The sequence below is a fragment of the Pollachius pollachius genome, assembly GCF_949987615.1.
Source record: "Pollachius pollachius genome assembly, chromosome: 16".
Classification (NCBI taxonomy): domain Eukaryota; kingdom Metazoa; phylum Chordata; class Actinopteri; order Gadiformes; family Gadidae; genus Pollachius; species Pollachius pollachius.
Genome location: NC_136949.1, coordinates 8,037,461 through 8,054,737, shown reverse-complemented (window position 1 = coordinate 8,054,737; position 17,277 = coordinate 8,037,461). Strand labels below are relative to the sequence as shown.

General features: G+C 42.5%; 3 protein-coding genes across 3 annotated transcripts; 1 reads left to right on the top strand and 2 right to left on the bottom strand.

Annotated features, from left to right (window-relative positions):
• Window positions 1–431: 431 nt before the first annotated feature.
• On the bottom strand, window positions 432–3,868 carry LOC307087624 (uncharacterized protein). Its single transcript, XM_079753245.1, has 7 exons — window positions 3,810–3,868; window positions 3,412–3,696; window positions 2,593–2,877; window positions 2,360–2,434; window positions 1,881–1,991; window positions 1,450–1,508; window positions 432–1,231 (listed from the first exon to the last, which is right to left on the bottom strand). The coding sequence occupies exons 1-7, from the start codon at window positions 3,865–3,867 to the stop codon at window positions 1,097–1,099; spliced, it is 1,008 nt and encodes a 335-aa protein (XP_079609371.1). The 5' UTR covers window position 3,868; the 3' UTR covers window positions 432–1,096.
• Window positions 3,869–6,907: 3,039 nt separating this feature from the next.
• LOC307088276 (mitochondrial basic amino acids transporter-like) lies at window positions 6,908–13,616 on the bottom strand. Its single transcript, XM_079754126.1, has 4 exons — window positions 13,264–13,616; window positions 11,103–11,146; window positions 10,838–10,921; window positions 6,908–9,877 (listed from the first exon to the last, which is right to left on the bottom strand). The coding sequence occupies exons 1-4, from the start codon at window positions 13,289–13,291 to the stop codon at window positions 9,113–9,115; spliced, it is 921 nt and encodes a 306-aa protein (XP_079610252.1). The 5' UTR covers window positions 13,292–13,616; the 3' UTR covers window positions 6,908–9,112.
• Window positions 13,617–14,060: 444 nt separating this feature from the next.
• On the top strand, window positions 14,061–16,603 carry slc25a47a (solute carrier family 25 member 47a; the record flags this gene model as incomplete). Its single annotated transcript, XM_079754215.1, has 6 exons — window positions 14,061–14,180; window positions 14,598–14,641; window positions 14,775–14,846; window positions 14,943–15,125; window positions 15,422–15,686; window positions 16,290–16,603. Exons 1-6 carry the CDS (start codon window positions 14,144–14,146, stop codon window positions 16,601–16,603), a joined length of 915 nt encoding a protein of 304 aa, XP_079610341.1. The 5' UTR covers window positions 14,061–14,143.
• Between the last annotated feature and the right edge of the window lie 674 nt (window positions 16,604–17,277).

The following is a 17,277-nucleotide window of genomic DNA, read 5'->3' as shown; positions in this document are numbered from 1 at the left end:
CATTCAGTGAAATAGCCTTACCGTACAGTACAATATATGTAGGCTTAGGGTTGACAAGTACAATTTGCCATTAATACATTAATTACATTAATTTGCCATATACACATACACTTCAAAAACATCTTTAAAAACATTTTTAAAAAAAAGCAAAAACAATGGAGGAACACAACTTTTATAGTTTCAGGGATGTCTAACATTTAATTTCCACACCAAAATCAAGGGATTCATTGCAAAAACAGTCATCACAATACTGAAAATCCTGACATTCCCATATAAGTTAGATGTGTTTTATTTAAGGATAATGGTCCTAGTTCTTTTCATATTTTTTGTGGTGCATGCATTTTGTGAAAAACATTTTTATCAGCAATATAGCTGTATCGCTCTGAAAAACTATAGTGTGTAGGCGTACATAATGCATACGCATACCTACAACATATCGGTTATCACCCCCCATTTCCCTTTAAACCTCTATATACCCCTCATCTTGTTTCACATTTCTTTCTCATCTTCAACATTTTAACTATATATATATATGATAACATATATGATATATATATATATGATAACGCGGTGCTGATAGGCCAAAAGATTGGCCCATAGAAGCCCAATAGAAGTATTTCCTTATTTGTGAAACCTATACTGTAGTACAACTTCACAAGATGCTCCACGTTCCTCATTTTAATGCCGGGGAGTAGACTCGTCTGATATGTCTTATAAAAAACAACACACAGCCTAGAACTACCACTTTATTCTCATAATAATACAATGTTTATTCTCATAATATTTCAAATTTTATTCTAGTAAAATAACGACTTTATTCTCGAAATATTAAAATATGACTTCAATTCGATAATTGTTTGAATTAATTTTTTATCAACGTGGCCCTAATATATGTATATATATATATATATTCTTAAATTAGATTAATTATCATTATTAAATATGGACTGACCATGGACCATAGCACATCTTACATGCAGTTTTAAAAATGTAGGATAAGATGTAAACATGGACTCAAATACTCCTCTATGGGCTAATCGATGCAATTGCATGAGTAACCTGTTATAGGCCATTTTGGGTCAACAGGTAATGCCAATCAAACATTGTTGCGACCGATGGGTTGTATAACAGCATAAATGGTGGCTTCACTCTCTGTCTCCCACTTCCTGTCCGCCATGCCGGCAAGCGTTACGTCAGTGTAGGTGACATCCTCTGCAGTGGCGGCCACATTCTTAAAACACAAACATACACTTAGGAATTTGCACATGCAAATGAACCCATGTGCACACACACACATGCACACAAACACACATACACATACACGCACCCACGCACACAGGCACGCACGCACACACGCACACAGATAGGGTTATAGTTGGAAGAATCGATGTTTAAGAAAGTGTAGAATTAATTAAAATACCACTTTAAGAAGTGTATGTATGTACTCACAGTATTGATCACAGTATTAACATGCAAGGGAGTCTTTGGACGGGCAACAAGCTGGTCATCTGAAATAATTAAAAAAATATTAATGTAAAATAGTATTAAAAGGGTTGAATAATTCGCAAACCGTGTTTCGTAATCATTTGGCTATTGAGGCCAAATGAATCTCAAGAACCTTAAGTCTACATTTATCATTTAACATTCAAGAATCTCTGTTGTGCTATTCTAACACGTCTATTCATGTAAGCTATGGAGGTTTAAATAACGTATGAGAACTATGAAAACACATGTTGCCATAACCTCAGGTTTTTTTAGGCATAGTGTGTGTAAGAAATCTGCAGTTGCACATATGACCGCATTGCCTCGTGATGTGCTGATGTGCTCTACGTGTGTCTGTGTGTATGTTGCGCTGCATCCAGGAACTTGAGGAAACCTACTTGGCTTCCTCTTTTTCTTCTTCCACACTACGATCAGAGCCAGCACCAACGTCATGGCACAGCCCACTACTGCCACGGGAATGATCACCTCGCTGTTGCCACCGTCCCCGTCTGTCCAAATAATATATAGTGAACAACCGTCTTGCTGAACCCATCTGTGCATTGGGCTCTATTGGCTTGTTACTTTTGTTGGTGCTTAAAATTTTAAATATATTGTATTGCCTCATCTACATGGTGGACTCAAAAGTTAGGCCTAAATCATGGTATTAAAAGAAACAATCAAGGCAATTGAATGCAGTCATGGTATTGTAAGACAGTTTGGATAAGGGTCCACCAAATATGAAATACTTACTATATTGTACTGATAAAAAAGAAGAAGTAATTAACTAAACATTAGAAAGACAAGCTTTATTCAGTGTCTGTTTGCTTGTTGGTGTGTATCCATATTATAGTTTTGTTAAAATAAAAACTGAATTCACCAGCTACATTGGATCTCCCATCATGACCTTGATTGTTGTTTTCTAGGTTAGGCATGGGAAGGCCTCTTCCATTAACTGTGTGAAGACAAGTCAAACATTGGACCAATCATCCGTGTGAAGACTTAAACGCAGGAGCAAATGGTATTTACTACACCAAATTGTGTATCTATGAGTGAGTGAGTGAGTGAGTGAGTGAGTGAGTGACAGAGAGAGACTGGTGATCGTTTCCACACCTCGGATACGGACGGGGAACTCCACCCTGCTCTGGACCTGGTGGTTGACCAAAGCCAGGCAGCTGAAGCGGCTGCCACGCTGAATGGTGACATTCAGCAAGACAGAACATCTGGTGATCCTCTGTTCGGCGAGGATGTAGTCCGGTCGGTTATCGTCCTGCCACTTGAGAGACATACCTTGATACAGAGTGCTGAAACACCAACCAGGTCCCTGGTACGTGACCAGACTACACCTTAAGGTAACGTTGGCTCCGGGCAGCCGGTTAGACCGCGGCTGGGAGGAAACTGAAAGAACCAAAACAACCCAAAACATCAAATGCTTTTTTTTTGGATGGTGCAGTTTGGGCAATATATGTCTGAGATTGTTAGCGAGTAATACAGCTTTCAACACACCTGCAGCCGTTCCCTCCCTGTGGGTTCAAGACCCATACCACCGCTTCAGAAGACATCTCACTAACTGACCAACACTTGACCACCACGTCATTGCTTTTATTAACACTTGAATTTAAGAACTTACTTTGTTATGGTACTTCCACAACGCCCAAACAGACCCCCACAAACACCTTCATACTGCCGGATCCCGTGGTGGTGGTCAGATTAAGGTTTTGGTTAGTTACAATGTCCCATCGGTGACGCCTAACTTAGGCATACCTTCTAAAGTTGGCAGTTGATGTCTGTTGGGCAGTGCGCAGCACTTTGAATTATAAAACTGAACTTATTAGAAAAATAAAATCTTGGTCTGACACCTTTCTGGTTCCTTTAGCTACCCTGCACATTCAAAGTAAACATACAGTCTGCAGGCCCATGGGCATTACTCACCAGTGATAAGAGACAGATATTGCTTGTTATCCACATCTTTACCGCACCAATATCTTCCAACATCCACTTCGGTGATGTTGTTGATGTGTAAGGAACAATTAGACCAAATGCTAAATCTACTAGTGCTTGCGTCTTCTCTTCTGGAGATACTATTGACATGGGTTGTACCACTTTTCGTGTTATGAGTCCATTGTATGTCTGAGCAGGATCCGTCCAAAGGAGAGACACACGGCAGGATAACTGTGTGACCCGCTCCCCCCATCACGAGGTTGCTTTTGGTTACAGCTGTAAAGATATGCAGACAAAGGGTCACAGATATTAAAAATACACAATGTACTGTATATTATATCTCCAGTTAGATAAAATATTACATAGAAAGTTGTGTTCAATATCCTTACCTGTGTGAATGAGGGCAACAAGTAGCAGCCCGATGGACCAAAGAGGAACACTGAACATGTTGTTTCTGCGCTTTATGAGTCCTGTTTCTTCCGTGTTGGCTAAGATGTAGTCTTAATCAACACAGAAACAGCTTCCTGAATTGGCCAACATTCTCTGACCCCAGACTTGACATATTCTCCTTATTTGTTAGGTCCCAGGGTTGCTTCCCTAATATGCTCATAGTATATCTAGTACGTCATATCGCTGAATAAAGAGCAACGGAAATGATCTCAATGACGGTGTGGAATGCATTTTTATTATAGATTGAGTAGATCCATTTAATAATTAAAGTTATTTCCTATTTTGCAATATTTGCATATTTGTTATATTTTTCAACCTTTGGTTATTCTCCCAAAACTCTTCAACAAATAATTGTGTTTTCCCATTGAAACTCCCTCTTTCAATTGTAATGTCCCACGCAGTAATTTTTTGTGTTCATATTTCGTAGGCAACACACGCAAATAATGATAATAATAATAATAATAATAATAATAATAATAATAATAATAAGCAAAACAATTATACAATGTATATATATATATATATATATATATATATATATATATATATATATATATATACAGGGACGGCTGGTATCAATGGGCTAGTGGGGCTAAACCCTCCCTATCTTTTAGAATAAACATGAGAACACTATTAAATTAATGAAAATATTAAAAGATAATAATTACTACAACTTAGAATTGGTTGATTTTGGTGCAATGGTGAAGCAACAGCAACAAATAATCACAAAAACGCAGGAGATACATATAGATATGTTGTGTGGGCTTAGAAAAGTCAGCCCAGACGATCTGTCTGGGCTGATTTTTCTAAGCCCACGCTTAAGAAAATCAGCATCCAATCGGTGTCGTCCAATCGTGATTGACAGATGTTATGACATATCCCCTTGATTTAGAGACCTTTGGGCTTAATTAATATAGCCCAGACCAACAGTGAAAGTGACTCTCATTGGTGACGGTCACTGTTGGAGGCGGGAGAAAAAAGTGAAAAAAAACCTGACCACAATGGCGAGCGGTAATTTACCTAACGAAGTGGACTATCTACTGACTCATCCGTTTTTGTTGATGTCTTTAGAAGAAAAAAAAGAAATAAAAAAACTGGGGGCACATCGGGCAAACGATGTTCAGATAAAACAAAAGGACACGCGACAAAATCCTTCATTTTGCACCTCTTGGTTCGAAAGGAAAGACTGGCTAACGGCTAGCTTAGCTAGGAGCGCTCTCTTCCGTTTCCCTTGCGTGCTGTTCGGAGGAGACACAGCTTGGACCCAACAAGGGGTTGCGGATTTAAAACATGTGTCCTGTAAAGTAAAGAAACACGAATGCAGTGCAACTCAAATTGGAAACTGCGAAGCTTTCAATGATGGGCAAAGTAAATATTGCCTGTCAGCTGGATGACGGCCACCGCATCTCCGTACACAGAGACGCAACGAGCAGGTGAAGAAAAACAGACATTCGCTGTCACGGATTGTGGACTGTATTAGGTTCTGTGGGGCGCACGAGCTAGCTCTCAGGGGCTCTGAGGAACCGGCAACTTCACTCCAGCGGGCCGTGTTTTTGGACCTCGTTGACCAGTTCTCTTTTTTTTAACACAGCCAGTTAGCAGATCACCTGTCAAACGCACATGTTGCCAAGTACACGTCTAAGACTAGCCCAAACGATTTGCAACACCTGTGTCATCGGCAGAGTGAAGAGAGGTGCTCCAGTACACGGAAGAGGACCGAAACATTTCTCCGAAGTACCACGGGACAAGATGGGCTTAACGCCCTAGCGATGCTGTCTGTTGAGCGGGACCTCATCCAAAAATCACCGGACTTCAATGACATGGTGATTAACCTGGTTGCGACTCAGAAAGGCCGTCGATGTGAGCTTCTCTTCAAATAAGGTAGGCCCTAGCTGCCCTGATATTGATTGTATTCGGGACATGATGCTTGCTTCATAATGTTTGTGATAAAAACAGTGCAGTTGGCAGTCGTTACAGTGCGAACACGTTTTGTTTGTTTGTGTGTTTGTGTGTGTGTGTGTGTGTGCACGCGCGCGCGTGTGTGAGAGAAACTTTTGCCATCAGAACATGTTTGTAGCCTACTTATCTAATTGTTTATAGAGCATTATTAATTGCTGTATCTCTGGACTGTACCTCGGATGTGATTTTGGAAAATCATTTCGTTTCTCCATTGCCTGCTGTCTCCCTGCATTCTATTTGTTGTGGTTCGAGGCCTGATATTGAATTTATTCGGGACATGATGCTTGCTTCATGTTTGTGATAAAAACAGTGCAGTTGGCAGTCGTTACAGTGCGAACACGTCTAATTTCTAACACCCTCTCTGTCTCTGTCTCTCACGCTCTCTGTCCCCCCCCCCCCCCCCCGTGAGGATGGACACTGGGTTACAGCGGCCCTCACAACCCCCCCACCCCCCCTTCCTGTGAGGATGGACACTGGGTTACAGCGGCCCTCACAACCCCCCCACCCCCCCTTCCTGTGAGGATGGACACTGGGTTACAGCGGCCCTCACAACCCCCCCACCCCCCCTTCCTGTGAGGATGGACACTGGGTTACAGCGGCCCTCACAACCCCCCCACCCCCCCTTCCTGTGAGGATGGACACTGGGTTACAGCGGCCCTCACAATCCCACACCACCACCCCACCCCTTTCAAGTGTAGATTGTATATAGCTCTCTGCAAACCTATGGTGGCATCATGCCTTCAGTGTGTATATTGTATATAGTTCTCTGCAAACCTATGGTGGCATCATGCCTTCAGTGTGTCTTGAAAAATCACGCATAAAAGGTTGCACATATTATATTGATATTTTAACGTATTTGTCTAAATGCATACTTGACTGTAGATAGATTTGAGTGAAGTTACCAACACAATAGGTTGGCCGTAACTCACCCATTTTAGAATCACATTCTCTCTTGTGTATAATTCCCAATTATTATTGATGTATTTGCACTTTTATCTTGCTGAATTCTACAAGGCAAATCAATTAAGTTAAAACTTAGTTCCCCGGCTCCATTCGTCTTTGTAAGGAAACCACTTGATACTGATCCTTGAGTTTATTTAACCACTTGTACACAACATCAGGAACCATTTCCACAAACAGTTTCAGAGGCAAGTAAGAAAAATATGTAATATATTTCAGCTGTTTATCTTGATAAAATCCATCCACAGTAAAACTGGACTGAATAAATATATTTTGAAAAACCATGGCAATGCTAACATTCCAAAAAAACATTTATATTGAAAAATATCTATGTATATGTACACACACACACACACACACACAAACACACACATATATATATATATATATATACACACACACACACACACACATCCCGGTACTATAAACCAAGCAGCAATCTCATTCCATCGACATTACTTACAGTAGATATTGCATCTGTGACTTATTGCCTGGGCGACTCACTCTTTGTTTTCACCATGTGGTTCATGATCACCAATGTCTTTCCATGGATAAGACACTGCGTAGCTGCATAGTTTTTCTTTCCAGTAAGTCTTCGACACCACATCGACCAACCCCATGACACAGCAGCAGCAGATCCCAGACCCCATGGGGTCATAAGAGCAATACATTCAGGATATCTTAAATACTTGTGACGTCGTCCTATCCCGTAGCTTTAACAAGTAGATGGTCTTTGCATGTACATTCATAATATAAACTTACCACCTGCATTCCACCTTTTCCCCTTCTTGTGCAATTGTGTAATTTGTGATGTTTCCCAATCCTGTAGCCTTTTGTCAATGGTCATTGTGTGTACATTCAAAATGGAAACTTACTGCCTGAATTCCACCCTTCACATCCTTGTACAACACAACTCCTTAGCTTTTTCCCCTTCTGACAGAGATCCTCCCATCCAGAAAGTGTGGGTTGTGTATGTTAGTATAACGGAGAAAGGAGGAAGAAGATCATGAGTCAAATGTGCTTCATAATTACTGCATTAGAAGGCAAACCAAATCAGCTTTTTTGGTTAAGAAGAAAACACTGTTTTACAGCAAGAACTTCAGACAAAGCACACATCTCAGACATACACAGATGGGGCTGATCCCGACTAAACCGTGATCAGTACGTGCAGTGCCCGGCACATCAAAATAACACTAACACCCAAAATTATACATCACAAGTTAAAATATGCATAGTGAGTACTATGTCTTTCATTTGTTCATAGCCGTCACTGTGATTACCAAACCCTACACATTCATTATCAAGACTACGACACAAAAAAAGAGACTTGGCGTCGCAAATGAATAGCAATGTGTGAGACTAGGCCAAGGTTAAAACTTTTAAACACAACAAATGATAGAACAGCATTAACATAACTTAGTAAGACCCAACAAACCATTCATAATAATACAAATAAAAGTACAGACTAAAAATATACAGCAAGGTTGTCGCAACCTCTGTTGACCTACAAAGACATGAAAATACCAGCACCAGGCGAATGTGTTTCAGTAATAACACAATAAGGCCCACTCTAACCAATTTGAACTAGTTTTGGTTCAGCGAACAAACTGTAACATACGTTAATATCGCTGTGCCCCATGCCATCTTCCAGATTGGTTTCCCCATTCACGAAACAAGATCGATTTTAGGAGAATAAAAATAAGGCTGAAAAGAGTTTACATGCATGCATAAATATAAATAAAAAAAATATGCATATAACTGCAGCCCAAAACCTCATAATACAGTGTTTTCAGTGGGTTTCAGTGTTTGACCTGATACAGTTCATTAGACGATCCTGGGTTAGTAACATGCATAGAGCATGGCTTTGAGACAGTGTACAGCAAGTGTTTATGCATTTCTTAAGCGTATCGTTATTTACCATTGCTCATTATCCCTATCAAACACTTATTCACGTGACATACAAAGTATAAGTACTTATGTCTTGTCTGTCAATTAGTTCATACATTGGATCAAAAATTATGGACCAGCAGGCAAATATGATTTATGCTAAATACCAGCTGTAGCTGCCTTTGGTAAAAAGGCAAACTCTGTAATTTGGTAATACCTCTCAAATTTACAAATGCCATATAAAAAATAAATATATATCGGTTTTGGACAGCATTATTATTATTATTATTATTATTATAACAGTATTGCATTTTTTACCCAACCAAAGCATAACACTCTACCTTCAAAGTTGGGATGCATTGGTCGGATCGGAAACTTTATAACAATCTCCGGCAAAGTGCCTTGCTCAAAAGCCAGAGGAAGCAACCGGGCCCCCTCAGAAGCTGGAAACCTGTGCCTGGGCCTGGGCTGGGTGGGCCGGCGGGGCCGCCTCGCAGTCTTTTAGCCCCGCCTCCCTGTCCCGGGCCCACATCAGCACGAGCGTGACCGTGGCGAAGGTGGTGGCGTTCACGGGGAAGGCCCGGAGCAGCGTGGAGGTGAGGCCCCGCGTGAACACCATGTAGCCCTCCTTCCTGACGCTCTGCCGCACGCAGTCTGCGATGCTGGCGTACTGGTTGACCCCGCCCACGCCGTCCGCCTGTAGGCGGGACTTGATCACATCCACGGGATAGGTGGAGAGCCAGGAGGCGATGCCTGACATGCCGCCTGCGAACAGGAGCTTGGGAATCATGAAGGGGGCATCGGGCTCGCAGCCGATGGCGCGGGTCAGCACGTCGTAGGTGAGGAAGTACACGCCGAAACCGGGGGTCTCGCGGATCAGGGTGGTAAGCATGCCGCGGTTGATGCCGCGGAAGCCCTCGCGGTTGTAGATGCGCACCAGGCAGTCCAGGGAGTTCTTGTACAGCTTCCTGGTGGACTTGCGCTCCCCGGTGCCCTGCATCTGCAGCCGCGTTTTGGCCAGCTCCATCGGGCAGCAGATCACGCACTGGATGGCGCCGGCGGCCGCGCCCGCCAGAAACTGGTTCATGGGCGTGTCGCGGCCCAGGTAACGCATGGCGTTACCCTGGACGCCAAACACTATGGCGTTGATGAAGGTCAGGCCCATCATGGGGGATCCGATGCCTTTGTACAGACCGAGCATCTGGACGAAAACGTTGGAATAGATTAATTGATCATTCAATTAGTCAATTTAACGATTCACTACTAGCATTTTAGCTGACTCTTTAATCTAAAGAGGATGAATGGATTGAGGTACATGTCATGAGGAGCCAGCTTGCTCATGGGTGCCTGTATAGAACTGTGGACATTCTTCGGCTGGGATTCAAACCCCCCTGGCCAGTACAGTCAACTGCCTCGACATTGATGAAAAATAGTTTTCAAATTCAAACACAGTGGGATGACATCAAGCGACACTGCAGATAGCCCTCCCGTTGATCTGAGCCGCATTTCAGAAGGACGGAAAACAAAGACAGGTGTCTGAGTCACAAGACCAGCTGCGTCGGACACAGATCAGGTTTCAGGTCACCTCTTTGACTTACGATAGGGAGGCCAAATAACCCGTCTTTAACCTGGTTGTATTGTAAACAGCTTTTTTATTTGTTTACTTTAGTAAACTTGGTGCATCATAGTAAAGAAGAGCTTACTAGCGAGTTGAGTTTAACAGCGCCTATGTATTGCTCAATTAAAAGGTTGATGGGAAGGAAACACTGACATTGTAACAAATGCCTATCAAGTTACCATTCAAGGAGAATCAGTGGGAAGCATAAGGAACCGATATCCTTCGCCAGTGTGCTTCTCTTCCATTGGCAAGTCATTCATCGTATTATATTTCTCTTTTTAAATTTGTCAATATTCTTGAGAGTGAAATACAGTGTGTTTTAATTTTTTTTGTCATTTGATATTGCTAATGGTGTGCTTCTTTGTGTGCAAGTAGTTAACGTGAGCTTTGACTCAAGAATGTCGTAGGCCAGTTTGCCCTTGTGTTACACTGCCCCTTCTAGAAAGAAAATAAAACAGGTTGACTTTGAGGTTATGGCCTGCTATAGATAGACAGATCCCATAGCGTGTGGACAACACACAGCATGGAAAACGGTGGACATACCGACTCTTGCCGTATGATGGACTGGAAACAGTGAAAGGTTCCGCGGTAAAGAGGTTTGTCCACATTCTGAATCTGCAGCCTGACCTTCAGGAAAGGAAAGACAAAAAGGCATATTTATTTTACTGACGTGCTCAACCTTGATAATAAAACACACCACATGTTTTCATTTCAGAAGGTTGTTATAGATAGAAGAGGACATTAAAAGATAGTTTACTCTGTTCTAAGATTGAAAAGGATGGAAGTAGCAGCACATACAGTGACCTACCTTCACTGTATCGAACGGGTGCCCCACTAAGACGCCGGCAGCACCTGGAGACAAACAAGAAAAGTGACACTGATGTCTCTTAGAGCTAGAAGTGGAAACACAAATGGAAATGGAGACACACCCTAGATTTCCATAGCTAGCTACCTAGCTGTTATACGGTTTGTTGAAAGTATAATTATAGACGGCACAGTTGCCTCATTCTGCTATCTAACCTGTCGGTTTTAAGGTCACTCTTTAATGTCTTTAGGCATTCTTTAGTTTGAGGGAACCGGTTTTTATTTGGAAACTACCAACATTTTGATTGTATTTATAAGCACTTGGGTGCATTCAGAAAAATTTGCAACTAAATATGATACATCAGGCCAACTTATATTTTAGAGATAAATACAATATTTTAACTGTTTTAATGTGTGTTAACACTTGAGGTGGGACTCCTGGGTGTCTGTGGATGTGTCGCTGTAGTAATAGACTTCTAGGAAAGTTATATAACACAGGCTTATTTGTAGGCCATGTTCTCTTGACAGTTTGGTCTGACTCACTTGTCCCAAAACACTTGGTGTAATGCAATACTAGAGACTCGCCCAGCGGAAAAGACAGGCGTGAAATATTTACCCAGTACCTTTACAGAGGGTCGCATTGTAGATTTTTCATGCCATTTAATCCTCTAAAATATATCTGAAAAATTAATTACTAGTGCTAGATTAAGTATCCAAATTCTTCAGTAATTTTTCAAAAAAAATCTTTAGATACATCTATATAAAAAAAGATTGCACAAACTGTCTTTAGTTATGAAGGTACCTGCGTCACAAAGTTAACTGCACACTAAACCCCACCTGGCTAATCCTGCATAAGACCTGTTTTGTCACATGGCTTACACATGCAACCTATCAGGAACATGCATCTTCACTGGAAAAACAAAATGTTGAAAGAAAAATAAATGTGTCAGTGAGCTCAAGTTTGTAAATGTCTGTCTGCAACGAAACAGGAAGTTATGCTAATTATTTACACATCTTATTCTGTTAATATAAAATAGCATTTTATGGTTAACAAAAATAAAGAAGCTATCTGTTAAATTTGGAAATCTGTCTTATATGAACTTCAAAATAGTAATCTATGCCATATTTTCAGTGTACCTAAAATATGATCGTTATTTAACGATATTTTGAAAAAGCGTGTTGCTTTCAAAAATGTGTTAATTCCACTCGACGCCCACCGTTTGTGAACTTCTACTCAGATCACAAGTTGGTTTCTTAACATGACGTCGAAGGTCCTTTTCGAGGCACTTTGACGTCACGTCAAAGGGACACTCCCTGCGAGGTGTGTGTATGGATGTGTGTGTGGAGCTGTCTAGGCAGCGGTGGATGTTGACGGCTGCGTCCGGGAGAGGGCAAATCTTATAGGACAATAATTAATGGCGCATTTCCTACAAAACATCCCTTATTAAAACGCCCGCGTTATAATAGTATACGCTAATAATAAATATTATGAATAAGTTGGCGTTGGTCGTAACACTTGGGGTAACACCCCCCCTTTCCATCCTAGTACTAGCCTAAAATGTATTATTTTTTAACTCATGGTGTTCAAATTCGACATGAAACGGGGGTTCGCCTATACTTTCAACCAAAGCCTAGGTGAACACCATTTTGATTTGTCATCAGGTATACCGCAACCTTAATAAGAGTACGGAATTTGTACATAATACAAGAACATCATTAGTCAACGTGAGAGCTATGAGTCTGCAGGTATTTCTGAGGATCTGAAACTAGCATTATTGAGCTTTGCCTACAACTGTCTGGGGATTGATCCATGATTATTGAACATTATTTATCACAGTAATCAAATTAATCCAATAAAACGTAAACAGTCCTGTGTTGTACAGACGCAAACACCAATGCATTTGGTTTGAATGAAATGAAGTCAACCAGAAATAGTGGGCGGTCTGCGAAATTCAGGAAATGCTCGTGAAATCCTGCGATAGAATTACAACACGTCCTATCGCTTCCAGGATATCTTGATCATCATGTTGGATGATGGTCATTAGATATAAGAACCGGCATTATCACGCATTCAACATTGTCTGGCTCAAGGTTTAGATGCCCTATATCGCTCTTATCCCGGTGAACACACCGAGTAGGGCAGGGCAATGTCGACTCTTACTTACCACCAATGCAGCCAGCGAGGAAGTCCATCACTTTTTTAAACACTCCCTGGAAGAGAGAGAAGCAAGCACCTGCTGGCTCTAATACTAGGGTTGACTGATTACTTTTCTCTGTCCCGCACTGGCCACTATGATCGTTAAAGTTCCCCTGGTTGACACCCTTCGATGGTTTTGAACATGAGTCGACGTAAGCCAGCTATTCACTATGCCTTTTCACGAATATTTTCCTTAATTTCATTATTATATTAACTCTCATTTTAATGTTCATTTTAATATGAATATTACATTGCACAATCGCAAACGTTAAAATTCAATACACCTTAGGTTTAGCCGGCTGGTAGGACGAAGCTGGTGAGAAACAGGCATACGCTCTTGACCTTAGCTGTGGGCGTGACCCTGATGAGGAAGACAGCCAATCAGAGTGAGATGGAACCCGTTACGCCCTGGTTAATCGACTTACCCCCTTTTTTGATTGGCTACATGAAGAAACTCTCTTGTTGTTATACTGACGTCAGCAGTGCGGTGTTATGTTTTGCTTTCGAAATTTCGTACCTGTTATTTATATGAGGCCATTAACATTACACCTTGTAGACCAATGTAGGTATTAAGGCTTTCAACCTTAACGTGAACATCATTCGGACGTTAGCAGAGAGGCTCAGAACAAGATATGCCATGCCTAATATGGCCATAATTGAGGCGCTTGATGTAGTTCCGGGGCGGAGTCAGGCGCTGCCACGAGGTTGTGATTGGGCTCTTGGTGTTCAATAACATTCGCTGCTTCTTCAGACACTTTTGTAACAGGCCATCGTGCTAACTCAGCGCTTGAAGCGATCAAATGGAATTACAATGAGCCAATTTTGTGTCCAGCTAAATTGAATAGGATATGCATATTGCCGACTTTGTGGCTGGATCCATTGGAGGTAATGTTATTTACAACGATCTTTAACAGGCTATAGCGTTATTATGAAACGTCTGATACTACCAACGTTACCTAACAACACTTCATGGGCGATTCGATGCCTTTTGCACAGACCAAGCATCTGCAAGAAAACGTGGGACTCGTTAGCTGTACATTTGTCAATCTTATTATTTGAGTCTTTAATCCAAAGAGGATGAATCAATAATATGTCATTAAGGAGCATGTAGGTCAAAGCCATCTTGCTCATGGGTGCCTCGCCCTCTACAATACTTTTATATTACCGATGTTATTCTACACGTTATTTATTAGCCTGCTAAGCACATCTTGTTTATTTCAGTGAAGGTCAAAAGCTGTTTGTCCTTGATGTTTAACAGAGCTGTTCCTGACTTGGACCTGTCTTCTCTCTAAAATTGTACAGGAGCATGTGGAGTTGCGGTGGGCTACCCATTCGATACAGTAAAGGCATGTCTCTTTTATGCATACAAAAATATAGGCCTCTCCATTCATGTCAATAATAAACTAAGATGAATTAAATGATGAATCATTAAAACTGGTTAACATTGATTGACTGGGATGTGCGCTGCTCTGTCATCAGGTCAGGATACAGACGCAGCCCCAGTTCACTGGACTATGGCAATGTGCTACTACGACATTTTACAAAGAAGGAGTAAGTACGCCAGTGACAACATGCCCCAGTCCCTTCTGGCTTCTGTGATGCCATGTGTACCTTCACAGTTCTTTTCTCACTCATCGGTGCTTGTAGGTGCGTGGGTTTTTCAAAGGTATGGCCTTGCCCGTCACCACCATCTCTATGACGTCTTCGGTGGTGTTCGGCACATACAGGAACTGCCTACAGTGTCTGTCCCAGGTGCGATCAGGCGCTCCAGGGGGTCCAAACACCAAGCTGGATGTGTTCCTCTCTGGCATGACTGCAGGGGTGGCTCAGGTAGAGTGGTGCTCGCTAAATAGTATGTACATTTTGTATCATATATAATGTTATATAAACATCATATATAAACACACACACACACACACACACACACACACACACACACACACACACACTGTGTTTATATTTGTGTTTGTGGTGCAAAGCCACTACCATATATAGAATATGCCATTTTATATATAAAATAGGATTACAGAAAATATAAAAATGAACCATTGCATGCACCATGGAATACTGTCAAGGACCAATCTTAATTCCCTTTAAGTAAACTACTCCCTATTTGGTCCTCCCAGATATTTGTGATGTCTCCAGGTGACATTGTTAAAGTGCGCCTGCAGTGCCAGACGGAATCCACTAGAGGGCGCCCCAGCATGTCCATGCCAAAGTACAGAGGCCCCATCCACTGTCTGCTGCAGATCCTCCGAGAGGAGGGGGTCCGGGGACTCTACAGAGGGGCCCTGCCGCTCATGCTGAGGGACGGGCCCTCCTACGCCACCTACTTTCTGACCTACAACACCCTCTGTGATTGGATGACCCCAGTCGGCAAGGAGGGGCCTGGTAAGCAACGTGAACAATCACTCCCGTCACATTACGCATGCTTATTGATGAGGGAAACTCCTGGTTGTGTAGCAGGGCTTCACATTCACCTAATTGATCATTTATTGACGTAATTAGAGAAAGGAAAAACGATATATCCATACAATATTATCATTGTATTATACAAAATAATAATATGCTTGTCATGGGGCACCCAAGTTCTCCGTGTTAGAGAGTGTACCTTTTAATGCTTAGTCCTTACCGCAACGACCCGGGTTCGATTCCTGCCCGTGGGCCTTTGCTGCATGCCCTCCCCTCTCTCTCTCTCCCATACTTGCCTGTCTCACTCTTCATGAATAAATCATAATAATAAAATACAAAATAATAATAATAATAATAAGGATCCATGTCATTAAAGAGCAGGCATAGGAGGCCAGGCGTCGACATCAGGGTCGGACCCAGAACCTTTACTTTGGGATTCAAACACCCTCTCCCCACTCACTCACTGCTAGCCTCAGCTACAGCCCTACCAGTACAACAACAACAGTGTTCCCCATAGACATGTAGCCTTCAACGAACCCGAATCGTTCAACCCCACTTCCGTGTCCTGCGTGTGGTGTCCAGGCTGGAGCGGTGTGATGCTGGCCGGTGGGTTGGCGGGCATGGCCGGCTGGACCCTGGGCACTCCCATGGACGTGATCAAAGCCCGCCTGCAGATGGACGGCGCCAGGGAGACGAGACGCTACCGGGGACTCGCGCACTGCGTCTCCGAGACGGTACGGCACGAGGGTGCGGGTGTCTTCTTCAGGAGCCTGGGCATCAACTGTCTGCGCGCTTTCCCCGTCAACATGGTGGTGTTCGTGACGTACGAGTCGCTGATTGGCGTCCTGCGAGCCACGCCCACCATTGTCAAGGCGGACAGGGTAGTGTTTGAATAGTGTTTGTCGTTCATGAGGGTCAGCGCACAAAATGGAGCATTACACGCTAATGTGTTACAGTACTTATTTTTCTTTCGATTGCTAGTTTGTGGATAATTGTGTCTATATTCGTCCGGGAGAAAAGGCAGGTGGATATAAAGGCTTTAACTCCCATTGCTCAGGAACACGTATTATGAATTGCCATGCTTCAAAGCACTTGAATTGAGCAAGTTGATGGTAAGAACCTCCCTCCTGTGTGGTTGTATTGTTGTCGTACTTTCAATGTAGCCTGACATCACCAGACAAATTCTCGAATGCGTATTCAAACCTCTCTGTTCATTTTCGATGTTATCAATGGGCCCAGACCAAAACACTCCTGGATGCAATTTGATAGACCTACAACCAATGAGACTCAAGGAACGTGTGACACATCAGCGGCAGCCATCTTGGTTGTTTACGCTGGTGGCATAGCCACCATTGTGGTTATGCCACGATGGTGCTCCAATAGGGTGGTCCTCTGTACAGTGTTCGTATCGAACCCGGGCCATATTTTATATGGCCCGGTTGTGGTTGGTCCGTCCCCGGCCAGGTCTGCTGGAGTTTGAAGTCTGTCTGAATGGGAGGGACCCCGAGACAAATTTGCCAGAGCAAATTGAATATGACAAGGTAGCTTCGTCTGGTTCACAGGCTATACT